Here is a 16,232-nt window from a genome sequence, read left to right as displayed (position 1 = left end):
TGTTATCTCACTTATCCTCTAACCTCACCTAATGCTATGTCCTTTACTGCGGGGGCGTGCACACAGATTTGGGGTAGAGTAAGCAGAATATGTTTGAAAAAAAAAACAATTTTTATCATAATTTCCTCCTCTAAAACTAGATAATATTCACGCATAAAGTTACAGCAGTCCGATCAGAACTAACATCTATATATTTTATAAATCTATCAACTACCTCTGTACCACGAAAATAGCATGAAATGATTATGAGCTGTTTGCTCATCACCGCTTTATGAAAATTATTTAAATCGGAACATTCAGTTTAGATCCAAACATTCTAATTATTAATATTTGAAAACAACAAACAAGGAAAACAAAATAATGTATTCGTTTATACACAGCCTGCTAGCTTATTGTAACTTTCATAATATTTTTTATTAAAACGGGTTACGTTACCTTTTTTTAGTTAAATCTAAACTGGTCACATACCTTCCCTATGTAATTATTTAAATTTTATCATCAAACAACAACATTGAAAATGTACTCGTAATAAATTTCGTTAAAGACACATCACTATTACAAAGCTCACAGCTATAATTTTCCATAATTCGTCAATAAATTCACTAATTAGCTAATTAAAACTAATTCACTTGCGCTTGGAAAAACAATTGTAACAAAATGGCGAAATATATTGAACGGTATGCCGACAAACTAAATAGTCCCTTTTCATTTGACAATTAACTCAGTTTCTATGACGTTTTAAACGAGTAGGGTTAAGGAAGTAGTGCATCTCGACCGCTAACACATGTGTAGTTTTTCCACACACACACGCGCCTTTGTGTATATATGCATAAATGTTCCCTGCATACATCACGAGATTTATAGATCGTCCGTGAGATTTTTTGTATGGAATATATGCACTCAGCAGTGCATACGGTCGGTTTGACTGGGAAGCGGTGCTAGCCGCTAGCAGCGACTGGTTGAAAATGTTAGTTTTTACATTGATGGTTGGCATTTTTAACAAATTTGTAAACATTAAATTCACATAAAATTTTCGTAAACATTCATATAACGTAATGTATGATTAAAAGTATGAAAGTGAGAATTAAACAATGTAGTTTTAGTTATTGTATTTTTAGGGTAAGCAGTGCATAGTAGCATCTGTGGTGTGCTTTACAGTATCACAACCAGGATCCTTCGTAGTATTAAAGTATTAAACATTTGGTCACAGCTTAGCAACACTTTGACAGATTCTCATTCTGCTGGTTTTATTGAAACACTACTTTAGAGTGTAACAGTTCTCCGTGGCTTCAAATATAATTAATATGAAGACTTACTTATTATTAGTAATATTTCGTAGGAAGGAAACATTAAAGAAATATCTGTGTTCCAGACAATAACTTATTGGATATGGAAGATTGGTATATATACCGTTGTAATAAGTGACAGTGAATAATAGAGAATTATTTTTATTTTCTTTGGCAAAACTGTAGAAAGATTTTTATGGATAACGATTTTTTCGGTGGAACTTTCACGATAAAGAACGTAAGCTGTTTTTGTCACCGTCTGAAAGTTTTTATCGGACTCTTCAAATATGAGAAAAGCAGTATAAGAAAACATTATAGATTTATTATTATTACACATACATGAATGATAATAGTTTAGTGATAAAATTAAAACATGATAAGCAAAAGCAGAAAATAATACGGCACTAAAACATTTTTGACAGCATTTCGTAAAAATTACGTTTAAATGAAGAAATGTTTTTCAGGATTCATTGAATTAAAGATAATTCACGTTTCAGCATTACTGCCAAGTACGTACATACTGATTTTCATTCAAATGCTTTCGTAAGTTTTTAAGTAAGCGAATGTTAAGCATACCAACATTCATAGCGTCGTACCAGGAACATATAAGTACTTAGAAGTTTTTAAAGATATTTTGGGAGCACAGTGTAAAGTATAAATACATTTCACATAAAGTTATTTTGTAAAGTTCTCATATAATTAAATTAAAACAATTAATAAGAAAAGAAGACATTTGAGCTAAATTTAATATTAAAATATGTTATTATAATGAAGTTGTGATTGTGGCACGAATCGTAATGTACAAGGTAATGTTATGAATGATACGTCTGTATATCAACAAGGCACTACAAGCTTTTGTTCTAGTTCATACTTGTATATACACGCTGTAATTATATTAGAATATTTTTGTACTCCATTGTTTCAGTCGATCTATTCAGGTTTCACATTAAATTACTTGTCTTATACAAACATATATAATAATATTTCAATGATGTTAAAGTAAAGAATATTGTCTGGTTTAAAATTATTTTGTACATTTATTTATTAATTGGAAATGGTTTACTAAAAGGATTTGCATACCATGTAGTGTGTAGTATATTAAGTAAACCTTGAAGATAGCACCTACAGCTTTTAAATTGTTGAACTGATTTTGATTCAACGTTCAATAAAACGAAAGTAAATTATTATAAAAAATATATATTTGTACGAGCGACGGAAACCTCGTGGAACCGAGAACGAGATCATATTAACTGAGAAGGCCTTTGGGTCTTGACGTTTAGAACTGGTGACGTAAGACTGCTTTCCATATAGAAGAAAAGATTGTCTTTATTCAAAACGATACTCGTTCATTGCTAACAAATTGTTAAAATGATTGTCAAGAATTCTATAGCAAAGACTCTACCGCTTTGATTCTCAACAGCAACCAATGTAGAATGTATTAAGTACGATTATGCTGGGACTTTTATATGGTAAATTCGGCTTTATAATTGTGGGTACATTCACAAAACTAATCACCTGACGAATGAATTACTAAAATTAATTACATTCATGAAGTGGGTAATTTGAAAAAAATATATAATGAATTCTCTTATGACAGAGACGAAACTTCTCAGCAGTCCATGATTTCACCGTGCAGTGCCGGGTCCACAGCATGGGATACATGAGGATGAGCTCTAGCCGAAGATTCTCATCTCTCTATTAATAACAGATAAGAAACGAATACACAAAAATGAATATTTTTGATACACGAGTCTCTCGCTGCGACATGTATGTTAATTTCCTGACGAATAAATTGTTATCATAGAGATTTGATAAAAATGGTATTTTATTGGTAAAAGTGTAAGTATTTGGTTGAATGAAACACAATTTTGAATGATTCCAAACTAAATGATTTAAGTAAGCCATATTATTAAGATTACACACTGTTTCCCAAAATTTTAACAAGTTTTTTATTATTTTATTTAGTATTTTAATTTGCTTTGTAAATTAACATGTATAAATTATTTGTATAAAAGTATAGTCAAGATACTACCTTAATACTCGTAATATAATTTTGAGAAATGAAGAACTGTTAAATTCTAATTTCAACAAAAGAAGCAGAATGAGACTCTATCAAAGCGTCGCTGAGCTGTAACCAAATGTTAATACTTTAATACTACGAAGGATTCTGGTTGTGATACTGTAAGGGACTTAGCATTAGTTTAGGAAAGAGGATAAGCGAGATAATAGTTAAAAATTACTCATTCCGATTGTATATAACATCTGCGCACACTTATAAAAATAACTACACCTTATCTATACTTAAATATAAAATGCACACATTATCTATTAAATTATTTATATTTAAATTATCTTCAAAATTGAAACCAAAAATGGTTTTACTTTAATGAAAGAGAGTATTACCATATCTATTTAAATATCTAACTTTGTAAAAGAAAAACCGATACGAAAAAATCCTCATACAATTAGCCTCGGGCTCTCGTTGATTGGCCCTGAATTAATTTCTAAAATTCTTTTTTGATAATGATATATATTTTATTATTCTTTATACTATCGATTTTTTTTATAAAAGAATTTCAAAGCTTTCTGCGCTTTCCTGTATATTAGTTAAGTAAATTGAATTTTGAATGTTAATCAGATTGATTGATTAGTTTTTCGAATATTTGCTTTGCTTTCCGTCACTTAACCCTATTTATTGTAAATATATATGCATGTTAGATAATGAAGGCAGTAGAGGACTCACGTCGATTATAAAACTAAAATTAGGTCAACTAGAAGTAATAGAGAATTCTTGCGTCATTGAACTAAACTAGGATAGTCTGTATTTTATCATTCATAAGTCCTTGTATATGATTTTTGGGGTTAGAAAATTATTTATGAAAAACTTTGAAACCTTTGGTTTTTAGTCGAATATAAATTTAAATAAGAGTACAAGTATAATAAGTAATATCATCTTTACATAACTAAGTAAAGACGCTGATATTTTTTTTTTGACAAAGCAATCTAAGCGACCACTAATTAATTGTGCAATGTACAAAACTACTATTTTCTTTTATATTATGAAAACAATATTATTATAAGTGTATTAATTATAAATCACTTATTGTGTTAATTGTATATTAAAGTTCCGATAGAAACAATAAACAAGTCTTAAATGTATAACGAGAGAAGACTCAAATTCCAAACCGTTGTTATAGAAGCTAAGCTTATAATTTTCTAGTTAGAATAGTAGAATCGTAGTCCCATTGGACCCGCCATTAAACAGCATAGAATGGCCCAATACACGTAATTGCTACATACGAGGAACCCAGCAAATTAAGGCCTAATATATTTCCACCATTCTTGAGAGCACGTACAGGGTACCTACTTATAAAAGAGAGCAACTTATTATCACCTGTAACTCATTGCGCTTACGTTGAAATTTCCCCGAACGTTTTTATATTCGTCAACACTGTATCCTGAAGTGGAGATAAATCGTTGAATATTAGAGACAGGTTTTCAAATGGAACTCGTTTGTTATTAACTTATATTAAATTGACAATTATTTACTTATATATAATTGTGTATAATATTTAATAAATTCAAAATTTCATAAACTTCTATAAGGTTTTATATGATATACAATATATATATGTACATTCGGATGTCTTACTCAATAACGACGTATGAAGTCATTTAATTTCATATTTTTTGTAGAACTGGAAAACTCCACTATCCCACAAATGTCTGCGGTCCTTTGTTCGAGGAGGAATTGGAGTTTTGGGGACTGGACTCCAACCAGGTGGAACCCTGCTGCTGGTCTACATACAGCATCCACAGAGACACACAAGTATGTAATTTTTTTTTCAATCCGTCTCTACTTCATGTTCCATAAATTAATGTATTTTCTTTTCAAATTGGGTTAAAAAATATTAATCAATCAAATCAATGAAATAGTTACGTAAATTAAAAAACATTTGTTTTTATATATCAATAAGTAAACTGTTACCATTTTGAAAGTGGTTATACCAAATTTCTTTTAAGATCACTTTTTATTTACGATTTTACTATTCGTTAACCCTCTGTCATGGCAAGAAAGTACTTGTACCGTTTGATATTAACAAAGGAAAATCACTTTCACGTTTTTCTAATAAAACTTATATAAGGCTAGAAAAAATCATGAAAACTAATATTGTGGATCAAATTTATTAAAGTCAAGATTTATGATCACGACGTCCCTACTTTGTCAAATCGATGTGACGCCCTGAACATTCTACTGTACCAGATGCCATTTCGCTTACAGCTTTAGAAAAAAAGTTAAATGGACAGGCTTTCGAGATCTTATCTGTGGAGTACTTTCTCGGAACAAGGAAAAATAGACTCTACCTAAATGAAATACCGTTCAGAAAGATGTTCCGTCTAAATGCTATTACCGTAGCAATTTACATGGAAAGAGCCCTGATTTTCGATTTTCATCGTAATGAATTGGTAATAGAATTCAATTTTGTTATTCGTTCAGTGCTCTAACTAGTTTCCGATGTTCTAACCTACAATAATTAACTTAATTTTGGCGTGTTTGAACTTTGATAGCATAATGTAAATTGTAAAATAGAAAATGTTCCGAGATTGCATCTTAACTTGATCGGTTTAGCCCAACATCAGGTAATATTAATATAAACGAAATTAATTGCATCCATTGTTTTACGATCTAGAGTTAATTTTGGTTAAAAATATATAATTGCTTAAGACTCAAAAATCCCTCATTACAATTAATTACAAGTTTTAATTAAATCCATTTATTGAAAAAAATCACTGTTCCCTGAACGGGAAAACGGCATTGCTGAAACAATTGTTTCTTTGACTTGTAACGACATTAGAATGGAAATCAGACAAATTCGTCCACAGGGACGCATTATGAAGTCCCGCCTTACTCAATACACAAGGACTATTATTTGAACGAATTTCTGTCTCGTATATTTTAACGTGGGTAAAATAAACGGCGGTTACTTAAAATAAACAAATTTTTTTCTTTTTCAAATCAAAACTTATATGGTTTACTTTAAATGGATTCGTTTTTTCAAAGATGACTGTTATTAAATAATAAATATGACTGATTAAACAAAAATGGTTGATGGTTTTCGTGATATTTACGATAAGGGTAAAGTCTTAAACCATGAAATAGAACAGGAACAAACTCATTCAAAAGATACGAAAGGACTTAATCTTATGGATTGAATTAATTTATATACAAAAAACCTTTGAAAGTAAACAAACAAGCACTTAGTATTAATTGATAATTCCCTGAAAGCCCATTCCAAAAATTACTCAAACAGAAAAACATATAATATTATGAGACAAAAATTTATGACACGTACAAAAAAATTAAAAAAAATAACTTTTCATTCATAACTAGTGGTTTATAATCAATGGAATAGTCAAGTAACTTGTTAGAGAGATGGAATCGAAACCAATACTCACCCCAATCACTTATGTTAACTCAATTTAAATGGCCAAAAACTATACCACGGTCTGTTCGATGGTAAGTTGACTTTACTGTCGTTCAAAAACAAGTGCAACTACAAATTATCTGGTTAATGAGATCGTTTACTAACTGAAATTTTAATAATAATTTCGTCTCTCGTTGGCTATCTGGATTTTTTTAGAAACGGCAACCTTAATTAGATTAAAAAACGGTTACATCAGTCAATTCATAATTAATATAAAGAAATAATTGTTATTAACTTTATATGGAATTCTTGAGATAAATTGATGACAAGCGATGTATAGTACAGATTGTTTTAAAAATCTAGTCAATATTTACAAACGATACATTTTAAAATATTGCAAACATAACCTTTATGTTAGTGGCACACATTTCTCTAGTATTACGTCGACTCATGCTCTCATAGCGCGGTAATATTATTTCACGCCAGATTACTCGCTGCCCACTCCAGTTCTGTCCGTACATATCAAAGATCATTGAAAAAATGAAAGCTGTTCTCATTACCTTGTGGTCAACCAGGAACCAGATTTCATCTATGTTGTTATCGAATTTCCTAATCAGTAAACATATGAGATATTAATGTATGATTAGATTATTTTAAAAATCTCTATAAGGTTTAATTTTAATACAAACATTGAAAATTTCTACATACTTTATTGATTTATTAAAACAAATTCTAAATTATATTAAATAATTTATATGCTGTCAGTTTTTATAATGTAACTCTTCAGAATCGAAAGTGGAAATCATATGAAAACTATCTCGTGCTGTGCTTACGTCTAGCTTCTGTTTAACTACACTCGTAGAATATACCGATTTATGTTTGAATTAAAACTTTTACAACATACAATTCACATCTATTCTTGATCTATTAAGAAAATGTACTGACTAAATGTTCGAATAATAATTAGAGATGTTATTAAAACACCTTTAACCTACATTTTAGCAATTTTTAAATAAAGTTTACGTAATTTGTTCGTGTTAATATTTCTTGTTTGTTATACTTTTTAGAGTCCAAGCTTATGCCTTAAAATATTTTTCGTAATCGCAGTTACATACTAATTGAAAACTCTTTAGATTTAATATTTTTTTAAAAGCTAAATGTCACAAAGCTAGTATTTATTTTAAGAAATGTGGTAAGGTAAACCCAGGGTTAAAAATATAATGAGATCTAAGACTTTCGTGAGTTTTATTCATTTTAATGAAACTAATATATTTCGGATATACTATGCGGATTTTATTATTTTAAAACTACATAATCCCGACGTTTCGGTTACTTTTCAGCAACCGTGATCACGGGCAGACGAGATGTGAATGTCTGTCAGTCGGTCCTTGTTATTTATGATCTACCGCCATCGATTTCTACTTTTCTGGCGTACCGCTTTGACATGATATCGAGTGGATCGCTTAGTATTTGTACTTAAAAAAAAAAACATTCTTATCAAAATATTTTAAGCAAAAGAAATTTTTGTATTTGACACGTTATCCAATGGCTATGAACAATAAATACGATTTCCAAACAATCTTAATGACTGCGGTTGACATTCTTATAATACTTTATACTTTATAGTTTGTTGTTCAGACATAATTCTAACTTTTATGACGTACGATTCGTCTTATTTTCTGATGATAAATGAATAAACAAGTCCCATTTACCGTTTCACTTATCAAAGTTTTCCTTTGTGACTCGGACCAATGAAATATTCAGACGGTGCAAAAAAACTTAAAGGATAACCTTAAGACCATTTGTCACAACTGAATCGGAAAAATATTATATAATCCATCATAATAATATTGCTCTTACTGTGTTATGTTAATAGCAAAATTAATATGATTTATCATACAAGAAATATGGAGCACACAATGAAGCTCTTACACGTACAAATTATATCTTTTTTTATTCGATATGAAGATATGTCAATATACGGTAAAGATATATATATATATATATTATAATTTTTATTTATAAACTAAGTATAACTATTATTATTAGATATAGTATTAAAACGATAAATCTATGAAGTAATGGTAATTATTTATTCGTATTTAGATCACCTCCAATAGTTATTTTTAAATGTTTAAATTTTAAATCAAACTCAATTATCTGCTACAGCTGTTATAAAATATAAATAAAGGCTAGCAAGTTCCCAAAATTAAAGTCAATGTATACAAAGTTGAAGTGTCCGATTTATTTATAATAATTTACACTCAGTCGTTTGATGTTTCTAAATTCGATTCATGGCGCAAGTATTCTTGGATTTCTGATGATTTTAATTTGAAATACATATGAGATATTAGTATTTACATAACATTATATTTAGTGTAGGCAGTCATTACATTTGTTAAGGTTGTTTTTCAATTCACTAAGCAATGTTCTAATTCCAGTATTCCACCCAGTTCGCGTAAGACTTAGTATTTGAATACTAATACCCCTCAATTATATTTTTAGTACAAAAAGAATCCTAAATTATTCACATTTGTAGGGATTGTATTCCAACATTGTTTCTGACCCCACGGGATTTCTGTCTGAATCCTTAAGATTTTGCGGGATCTTAAACCGAACATAAATTGTTTTTATAAGGTAGAATCCCTAACCGAAGAAAATATATTTCTGAATTATTAATTTATGAAATGTGAACAATAAATTCGTGTATCAATATTATGTCATCATTTATTTTATTTATATAAATCTTCTAAAATCAACAACTTGCTTGTCTGGCTGGAGGTTGTAGCGATTGTTCTTTATTCCTTCAAAATAATTTAACCATCAAAAAGTTTTTAGTACCTGTCTGTAACAATAAATTTTCCAAATTCCAAAGTCTTTCAACGATATTATTAAAAATAACCTTAAAAATAACATGCAAAATAACGCAATAAATGACTCATATAACCGAAAGCTATATGTAGAATAACCAAATGAAATATTTGTGCTTGAAAATTATAGAAAAATATACGAGAATCATTACAACATTTCAATGAAAAACTACAGTATAGCTTACGTTCATATCAGTAATGATAATGGAACCGTTCTTATATAGTATTTTATGAATTATACTAAGTGCATTTGTAATACAAACACATATTTTAACTTTGATTGTTTTAAGAAATTAACGTTGAATACTAGAGCGATATAATTTTTGTTTCACTTCCACATAAACATTCTATGTATATCCATTCTTTAGTGAGAAAATGTTTGTTAAACTAGTTCTACCTGTTGGAATACAATTCTTTTAAAATGAAAACGAAGTTATTTGAATACTCGCAGTTGATGGTTGTTTATGTTTTCCTTGTTAGTAATTTAGTTAACATCACAACTCTCCATAACTCCTAAACTAATATACCTTAAGGCCATAAGGCCCGACTTTTTTATTTCGGAATTCAAGTTTCTTGACGGGACATTCTTTTTTTTTAATTAATTAAAGATAAACATATTTCTTTTATTTTACTCGTAAGTCTCGAGAGACGAGAATCTCTGAGAGGATTGAGCACTCAGTATAGTCTTTCCATTCACAGAGCTTTGTTTAGAGCAGTCGCAATTGATTTTAATGAAACAAACAATGTAACAACGAATAATTCATATTACTTACTCTTGTTATCGAAAGCTTTTTTCGACAAAAACGACAGTGTCGTTGAATAATGTTAACATTATTTCTAACATAGCAAAAAAGTTGTATAAGTTTAGTTTAGCGTTTCTCTAAACATTTTCAATTTAAAATAATGAGACTAATTTTTATTTTAATGTATCTTGTTCAATATATCCATCTAGCGGCCACACCCAAAATTGAACATGTTTCCTATATCATCCCTAATAATTTTTAAGGTAATATTCATATGTCCTTATAATTTTTTTTATAATGTTTCAGGGAATATTGAAGGTTAAAGATAAAAACCATGTAATTTTTTCATAAAATTTAATGTACATAAAACATGGCAACTTTGCCTTTAAATCGTTATTAAAGCGGATGAAACAAGGCGTTATTCTGTTTTATTTTTATAAGAAAACAAATTATGTTTGAGTATCGAGTTATTACTTTCTAAACCTTTGACATTTTCTTTGACGTTACCATGAGCGAGCTCTTTGAAGAAAGGATATGATCATATGACGAGATTAGTCAATATTTTTCTATAAATATATACAACAGTTACAAACAGTGATGTTATGTTCATAATACAGTTGTAACAGATGTATGTAATCATGTTTAGGAAAGTTAAAATATAAAACATGACAGCTAGTAATACAAAAAGAACTTTTGAAAAGCTAGATTTGGAACTCAAAGAGGGACGAAATCCGTCAAACCTGTAGAGGTAAACAAAACAGTGCCGTATGAATTGGCTCACGTTCTTTTAAATGTCAAAAATATTAAGTTTATTCATAAATAATTTAACTTGTTCAGCTTTTAACACTGATATGATTCATTAAATGACGGATTTTTTAACGCAAGCGGTGCCTTAGATTATGTTGCTCCACTTATCGTCTTTGACATTTCTTTAAATATTTATCTCTTAATTATTTGAACCATCATATTTAATTAATTTGTTGAACGATACGAAAATACAGGATCTTAATTAAGAATAAGACTTTAAAATAATTTTATATTTTATCTTTACAAATAAATTAATGATCTTTGATTGTGCAAGTATAAACATAAAACACGAAACATAATTTATAATTAAATAGCAAAGTCTTCCTATTTATGAATTGAATTAATTGTATTATGTTACTTAAAAAGGAAAAACCGTTTTTTTACTATCCACGTGGGTCATATCCTGAGCAATAGTTGGTATACCTAATGTGTTTTAGCATCAAATTTACTATAAATATATTCTTTAATGTATAAGTATATATGATAATATATAACTTTATATAAGTAGAATATTCTTGGTTCTCCAATTTCAGAGTAAAATAAAACAGACATTATAATAAGATGACAAAAAATCGGAATAACAACGCCTTTGTCTTATTCTTATATCTAAGTTACATTACTGTTAACTTACATCATCACCCTGTAAGTAATTATTTCTTGAAAGAGCAAAAAACCTTCAAACATCATGAAAAACTATATATATAATAATAATCACTTACATTTGTATATACACACGCTTCTAGTACATGAACTATCTTCATGTTGATTTATTTCTATGTAACTTAGAAATTCGATCGTGTATAAGGTTAACTGATCCCACAGATGTTATTGTTTATAGTCAAATTAAGAAAGTTTATCCCAAGGGAGCTTGTGAGTAAATATATTGTTAAATTACTTGCAAATCTTAGCTTTACTACCGCAGTGATTAATAGTCAATCTACAACAAGTGTAATATTGTTGGGTCTTAATCACATTTGTTTTTAATAGTCACTTTATCGTTGTCGGATTTTTTTTTCATTTTTAACCTTTTAAAGATCACATTGTGTCCTGTAATATTTTTAATAACTATTTTATATTATTTTGTTCAGTAATTTAATTAGTATTTTATCTACGAGTCAACCTTTGTGAATGTTTAGCTATTGAGGTATGTAATATTAATATATATATTTGAAATATATAAAATTAACTATTTTAAAAATACATACCTATATATTAAACGTTATTAAAAGACCACAGAAATATATCAGAGATTGATTGAAGGAATTAAAGCACTTAAAATAATTTAGGAATGCAGCTGAACTTACATATCTTTTAGTTTTTGACAATGAAATAAAATGTGTATTTATATTTACTATTTACGGAATTATTATTATATTTTCCACGTCTTCTTGCTAATATCAGTCATGAATTTGTGGAATGTTTGATTCATTTTAGCAGAAAATATACCCATTATTAAATCAAGTCACACGTGTGCCCAGGGGTGAAGTAATTCCATTAGTCTGAAGTAACCAGCTTGTAGTTTACACAAATTGATTCTGTGATGTAGCTCTGTAACGAGATAACTTTATGAGGGACATGACTTCATGAAGCAACTGGATGTTACAGAGAGCATGTCGGTAAAAGTCTTAATTTTAGTATCATAGGTATTAATTATTATATGTAATAAATTAATAACGACAACATGATACAATATTAGAACCATAAGCTTATATAATATGATAAACAATTTCCGTCCCAATCATTTTTTAGCTCACAAAATAACATAACATATATGTAATTTTTGTTTTATCTTATTTAAGGAATACACGAGTTTTTTTTTTGCTATTACACATTATATATTTTTTGCTTGCTTGCTTTTATTTTTCTATCAAAATAAACAAACTCAATTTTTTTTGTCTACACAAGTCTGTGTAAAAGTTGAAGAAGAAGGTAGCCAAGAGATATAAATTTAAATTCAAAAAGTTGCTACTTTTGAAACGTTCATATATTTTTTTTTGCTTACCGTAAGACGAACTAAATTCATTCTGAAAATATTTTTAAACACTGAATCTAAATATGGCCGGTAGCTTAAATTATATTTTACAAAAATTTTTGTTTTTTGGACATACAATTTGTTCATTTATGAAATTATTATTTCTCTTTTATTTCAATATTTTACTATCTAACTAAGAAATGAAGTAGAACTCTTAATGGTTTCAATAATATTGGAGATCGTCTTGCATAAACATCAAACTATTGTCTACATATACATAGCTGTATGATCTCATGTTTATGTTCAAATCTAGAATATTACAGGAGTTTGTCCATTAATGTCAAATAAATCAAATAAAACACTTGCAACAAAATTAAAACATTAATCATAAAAAAATTGCAATATAAAACTTTGATACAATGGTTGAAATATTTCTGTATTTCACACAAAACTTGTGAGAACAACTTTCTTACTTTATATGAGCGCGTATTTATGGAAACAAAAGTGTCATTCCTTTGAATTTGAGGGTCTTTGAAACTATGAGTTGTCGAGAGCCAATAAAGCAATACTTGTTTGATTCAATCTTACATAGAGTCGTAACTTGCAGCTGAAGCCAGATTGCTATTCACAAAGTCGGTTTTTTCAATGAAATTATTCAAACGTTCTTTCAACTTTTCGAAATGTTCCTTATTTCGAATTCACTCGGAAAATTAAATGAGGTTTTAAGAGTTACTTGAAAGGCTTTCAATATGTAATTCTTGTCTATATCATAATTTTAACACCCCTTCACAGGTTAAATATTAATGATTGATGATATCATCTTAATACAAGCTTTAAAAATATTTTATTCGTTTAATGTTAGCTAAAGGCATACATATTTATATACTAGAAACGAGGTTTATTAACTTCAATTTCACAAAAGTTCTATTATTTAAAACATTACCAATTAAAATTCTTCTTTTTGGCTGTAATTTAAATGTTGATCGGATTTTTTTCGTCTTAAAGTGTATATTGCCAATAATAAAAATGTCATTGGCAATCCATTTGAAGTGAAGACATTACCCCAGACTCGTCAAATCTTAACGACACAGTTATGTTGTGGACGATATAGCTGCCATGACACCACTGCGCTGCTAAATTATTCTCATGTGTTGTAACCTGTATTTTTTGAGAACTTTCTTTTTATCTTACAATATTAATTGTTTACGTTCATATAAAATTTTCCAAATGTATTTTACAGTAATCATTCTCACATGATTGACTGATTAAAATAGGACATGGTTTACCGTTTTTATAATATTGATATTATGGTTTCTTAATTTTCCAATGTATTTTGGCTTTCTGTTTTTCTAAAATAGTTTCTAATGGAAATCTACACCTAAAAGTACTATCGCACAAAAAGTAGGCATATTATGGGAAATGTAACTAGCCAGCAAATAAACGCTTTGAAGATCAATACATGGTCCTTGATTAAAAAAATATACAGACAGCGACTTTTGCCAGAAGTTGATATTTGAATATGTACGAGTGAATTTTATTAAATATTTGACATTTAAGAGTCCTATCAGAAATTAATTGAAATCTGCCTTTGGCAAAATGTTATCGATTAATTTTAGCACATGACAAGATGGCTTGTTTGGGGTCTCAAAATACTTTTACTGTGCCTTGTTGTTCAAAACCAATAAATTCCAACTTTTCTCTTCTCTCATAACTTTATAATAATTTATAATTATCTTTCATGTTTTTTGAAATGACATTCAGGGCAACATCTGCTTGTAAAGTTTCACAATATGTAAGTAAATATAACGATCTTAACAATACCTTAACATTTTAAGATCTTAACAACGATAATATATGATTTTAACAAGGCAGATAGCCAACAGATCAATAAAGAGAAAAAAGCTTGGATCTATGACAATTACCTAACTTCACGTTTAATTTGGCCCTTCCTCGTCTATGATTTTAATAAAACCGTTTTGTCAAAATTAGATGTAGGCGTCATAAAGATGTTGAAGTTGTGGCTCGGGCTCGTGCTAACTGCTTCATCAGCTTTATTCAGGAATCGCAGTAGTTTTGGAATGAGTCTAAAAAGGCCATCGGAGCTCTATAAACACCTAAGAGTTTCCAAGAGATCCTGGGGAAATCCCATGATGAAGTCGTTATATAGCTCCCAAAAGCCAAAGTTGCCCCAGAGCTAGAGTCACGACTTCAATTCCATAAGCAGTTTGTGATAGGAGCACAAAGTAACAGAGTAGGGTTAGGATCAAGTAAGAAGGCCCAAGGTAAGGATATATTGAAGTCTTTTATTCGGCAAGACAAGAATGATAAATATAAGATCCATGCAATGAGTTTAGGGATGCAGAAAGGCAGTTGGAACTTCTAAGCATTTGATGGTGGGATGTGAGGTACTCCTGGATAGCGGTCAATATTCTGTTCTGGAAATCATACGTGAAGCGTTTAGTCTTTTGGTAGCCAGAGCGCAAAGAGAAATAATCACAAACGAGCGATCTGTAGGTTTTGTGAGGGAAGGCACTAGGGCTACAAAATCAAACGTCAGGCCTTACTTTATCTTTAAAACGACTTCGGATTTGACTGTAATGAGGGATACGTATGAGAAACATTAGAAAATCCCAGAGGATATTTGTGCGTTGTCCTCCAGACCAGACACATTTATGTATTTTCGAATTTTAAACCGCGTTGTGATAATAAAGCTCACGCTTTCTTGGTAAATCAACATCCCCAAAGACCATGCCATCAAGGCCAACCAGTATTACGAGCTCTTTAACGAACTCATTAAAAATGGGTTTCTAGTAATTTTATATATGGTAGAAGTAGGTGCAAGAGGTATAACAGCCAAATCTCTCTACAACCTACTAAAAGACTTGGGACTGTCAAGAACTAACATCAGTTCATTCTTGGATCGTGCGTTGAAGGCAGCCCTAGTAGGTTCGTTTCAAATTTGGTTAGGTAGAGAGAGGAGCTTCGACAGTGGAGGTGAGCGTTTAACGCGCGTTAGATGGGGGCCCCTTAAACCTACACCTGGGTCGCAAGTCCCAGGCACTGTTGAAGCTCCTCTCCCTGCAACGCGATGGACCCGGCAATTCATTGAATGGTTTTCGTCTCTATTA

The 16,232-nt window shown here is 29.7% G+C and overlaps 1 protein-coding gene across 2 annotated transcripts in view; it reads left to right on the top strand.

The window, feature by feature from the left end:
- The window catches only part of LOC116771295 (potassium voltage-gated channel protein Shaw-like), a 131,262-nt gene that overhangs the window by 54,511 nt on the left and 60,519 nt on the right, over positions 1-16,232 (top strand). For both annotated transcript variants that reach the window (XM_061523357.1, XM_032663117.2), the window contains exon 3: positions 4,983-5,115. In XM_061523357.1, the coding sequence (XP_061379341.1) occupies positions 4,983-5,115 (133 nt within the window). The remainder of the gene's footprint in view (positions 1-4,982; positions 5,116-16,232) is intronic.

This window comes from Danaus plexippus, chromosome 17 (genome assembly GCF_018135715.1).
Source record: "Danaus plexippus chromosome 17, MEX_DaPlex, whole genome shotgun sequence".
Lineage (NCBI taxonomy): Eukaryota > Metazoa > Arthropoda > Insecta > Lepidoptera > Nymphalidae > Danaus > Danaus plexippus.
Note: the sequence above shows the minus strand (reverse complement) of the source record. Positions and strands in the feature narration are given on the sequence as shown.